The 3,903-nt window shown below is 36.3% G+C and overlaps 1 protein-coding gene across 1 annotated transcript; it reads left to right on the top strand.

Moving 5' to 3' along the window:
• Nucleotides 1–999: 999 nt before the first annotated feature.
• LOC103581573 (olfactory receptor 5M10-like) lies at nt 1,000–1,947 on the top strand. The gene has a single exon (XM_008563374.1). The coding sequence runs from the start codon at nt 1,000–1,002 to the stop codon at nt 1,945–1,947; it is 948 nt and encodes a 315-aa protein (XP_008561596.1).
• The last annotated feature ends 1,956 nt before the right edge of the window (nt 1,948–3,903 follow it).

Here is a 3,903-nt window from a genome sequence, read left to right as displayed (position 1 = left end):
TTTTCTTCATATATTACCTAGTGCTTGGTAATCTGTTATAGAATCAGAGAATGGACTAAGACCGTGGCCCAAAATGGGGACCAAGAAAGACTCTAGATAATGGAATTGTTTATCTACTGCTCACATGCTACCTTTTCAGAAGTGTCTTTTCCAAATGGTCATCTAGTAGCATCTCATTTTCATTTTTCTTTATACTATCTGCTTTTACATGAAGTTATATTAGATACCTTTTCCTAGGTGCTAAAGATCTGTTCCCTCTACTACAAAGTGTGCTCCATAAAAGTGAGGAAATTGTTTACTGCTGTAACCCCAGAAATTAGAGCAGAAAAAATGTCAAGCTTTGCAGTGTACATGAATAAATGGGTGGGTAAGATCACAAAGCAAAGAACAATTTTTGATTCTGTAACTTAGCCATATAACAAAACATAAATTTTACTAGTTTATTGTTGTCTGAATAAAATTAAGCCAGACAAGGATGCCTTCTGTGTGAAAATGCTGCACTGAATTTTATTTTCTATTTTGTATCTTAAATAATATGTTATCAGAGCTGGAGTAATCCTGAAAATCTGGCTGCCTTTATTTAACCATTTGAATGATGCAAATGACAGGTTGTTATTCAGACCTGATTTTCATTCATTGGATTTTTTTTTTGTCTTTTTATCAAATTTAAAAATTAACCAAATACAGAGTATTGCAAGAAGTAACACATTTATACATATCTCACTTATATGTATGAGAAAGAGAAGGAGAATGTGTATGGGGTGTGTGTCTGTGTCTGTGTGTTTCAGATATAAAGAGAAAGACAGAGAGGTAACACAGAGGTACAGGGTAAAAATATATGTAAAAATTGTAGTGCATTTGTTGAAAAGAGAATAGTACCTGTCCCGTAGAGGAATAGACAAGGGAGTGAATAACAAAATGGGTAGAATAAATTCAGAATTGGTATCAGACAGAATTCCTAACATTCTTTCCTGCTTTCAGTTTTCAAGGGATAAGAAAATGACCTCCCAAAACCACTCTGTGGTGATGAAATTCACTCTCTTAGGACTCACAGAGGACCCAGTGCTACAGAAGGTTCTCTTTGGGGTGTTTCTGGCCATCTACCTAATCACACTGGCAGGGAATCTGTGCATTATCGTGCTGATCAGGACCAATTCCCACCTGCAGACACCCATGTATTTCTTCCTTGGCCACCTCTCCTTTGTAGACATTTGCTACTCCTCCAATGTTACTCCAAATATGCTGAACAATTTCCTGTCAGACCAGAAGACCATCTCCTATGCTGGATGCTTCACACAGTGTCTTCTCTTCATTGCCCTGGTGATCACTGAGATTTATCTCCTGGCTTCAATGGCGCTGGATCGCTATGTAGCCATCTGCAGCCCTTTACATTACAGTTCCAGGATGTCCAGGAGCACGTGTGTCTCTCTAGTCACTGTCCCCTACGTGTTCGGCTTCTTTAATGGACTCTCTCAGTCACTGCTGACGTTCCACTTATCCTTCTGTGGCTCCCTTGACATCAACCATTTCTACTGCGCTGATCCTCCTCTTATAATGCTGGCCTGCTCTGACACCTATGTCAAAAAGATGGCAATGTTCGCAGTCGCTGGCTTTACTCTCTCAAGCTCTCTCTTCATCATTCTTCTGTCCTACCTTTTCATTTTTGCAACTATCATGAGGATCCGTTCTGCTGAAGGCAGGTGCAAAGCCTTTTCTACGTGTGGTTCCCACCTGACAACAGTCACCGTGTTTTATGGAACCCTCTTCTGCATGTGCTTAAGGCCTCCCTCAGAGAAGACTGTAGAGGAGTCCAAAGTAATTGCAGTTTTTTATACCTTTTTGAGCCCAATGCTCAACCCGTTTATCTATAGTCTAAGGAACAAGGATGTGATCCTTGCCATGCAGCAAATAATCAGGAGAATTTTCATTCATAAAATTTCATGGTAATCATCTGTTCATTCTTAATTACTACATGCCTGTGTGAACCCTGTGAGTCTTCAAAGGACAATGGTACTATTCTATCATGATCTTTTGTTCACCAGTACAGGTGATCAATGACCACTTTAATTTCTTCCCCAAACTCACACCTTGAACAGAGATAATTTTAATAAAAACCTTAATAAAGTGAAAATGTTTTCTTTGGTTGAGATCTTATGAAAATGACTTTGTTGATATTCAATAACTCTATATGATAACAATCTCTTTGCTTATTTGAGGGTAAATATTATAACTAACATACCGTGACACAAACTCTGATATTTCATCTACTCTGAATATTATAGTTCACAGAACCACAGCGATGTTCAAGATAGAGTGAATTATTTTACACTTTTTTTTCTGATGAAATAATTTCTATTGTAATGTGGTATCTGGAACAAGAGCTCTGACACCTGTGTACTGATTGGAATCACAGTGCAAAGATTTTAAATATGTGGGTCACCTATAGATTAAACATCTGTACATTTTCCCAAGCCCACATGATAAACATCTTGAGTATCCTGCTGTCTATGTGATACTACTGGGTATGCTCCTCAATTTTGAAAATCAACTATCATGACCTGCTGCTGAGTTTCCAAGAGTATGGGCCCAATTCATTTACAAATATAGTTTAATGGCATTGTAGGTATGGTTTCCAGTGCAGTACTCTGAGGTAGAAGCAATTAATGAGAAGTTGGTAGAGTCTATCAATTGACTTCTGCAGACCCATTAATGCCTTGAAACAGTATAGAAATGGTTAGGGATATGCATATCTTTCTGGAGAAGACTCAATGTATATTTTGCTTCATAAATCTGTCTGTGACTCATTTTCTACATAAGGCTGTTGGAGCAGTTCTCAAAACTGCTATCAGAAAAATCAATAGTAAAAAGGCTATACAAAGTTTTACATAATCCATCCTCATTAATCCACACATTATTAGTCAAACAGATGGCTGCATACTTAACTGTTTTTAAGTTGCCTTAGGTATTTGATATTTTTATAGTTTGCATTCTTATTTGAACTAACTCCACTATAGAAAATTCTGGTATGATATAAACTGCTGTATTTCCTGTAAAGTTTTCAAATTGTTTTCTAGAAAATCACCCATATGACCTGCAGTTTTTGTAAAATTAGACTTCATTCTGAAGGATCAGTTCATTAAGACATGTCCTATCAAAATCCTCTTTTAGAAACAGCAAACAAAAAGAAAGAAGACAATTTTGGGTGACCCCAATTTAATAATTAAATTTCAATGTTATTTGTTTGTTTGTACACCTGTTCGGTTTTGCCTATGATAGGGGGACAACAGGAAAAGTTGATCTACAGAGACAACAATGAAGCATAAGAGCCTAACAGTAAGTGATAGAAGTGCCTCATTGTGGCAGAGTCCCTGGCCCCACAGTTTTTTAAGGACCAGCATCATTTAATCTGTGGGATAATTCTTTACCTTATAGGAAACTTTCACTTTTTATTAAAGTATTGTATTTCATTCCCAGCAACCGGAATGGTTTGATACCCAGATTGATAATTCTATTTGAAAAAAAAATGTTTTAGAATTAGTGTAAAAATACTTGCTGTTTTGCCTAAATACCAGTATTCTTCCTTTTATTTTCTAGTCCTGAAAACCACTGTGACTTGCAGCACCAAATTTAAACTCAGTTTTGGCATTTTTCAAAATAGTTGACCTCTTTTTATTCATTTTCTATTTATTTACTTCTATTTGTAATTTAATTTTTTTATTGTGTATGCCTTTGGGTGAATGCCACCTTAGAAATTCTTTGGAGATGGGACAGAACATAAATCAACACATATAAAAATAATTAAATGTGAAGCAATCATAGTGGAATGCTCACTTTGGTATTTTTATTTATTTTAATCTTTACAAATGAAGTAGTGAATCATTATCTNCTGCTGAAGGCAGGTGC

The sequence above is a fragment of the Galeopterus variegatus genome, unplaced genomic scaffold (assembly GCF_000696425.1).
Source record: "Galeopterus variegatus unplaced genomic scaffold, G_variegatus-3.0.2 Scaffold13395, whole genome shotgun sequence".
In the NCBI taxonomy this organism is placed as follows: Eukaryota; Metazoa; Chordata; class Mammalia; order Dermoptera; family Cynocephalidae; genus Galeopterus; species Galeopterus variegatus.
This window is presented reverse-complemented; position numbering and strand designations above follow the sequence as displayed.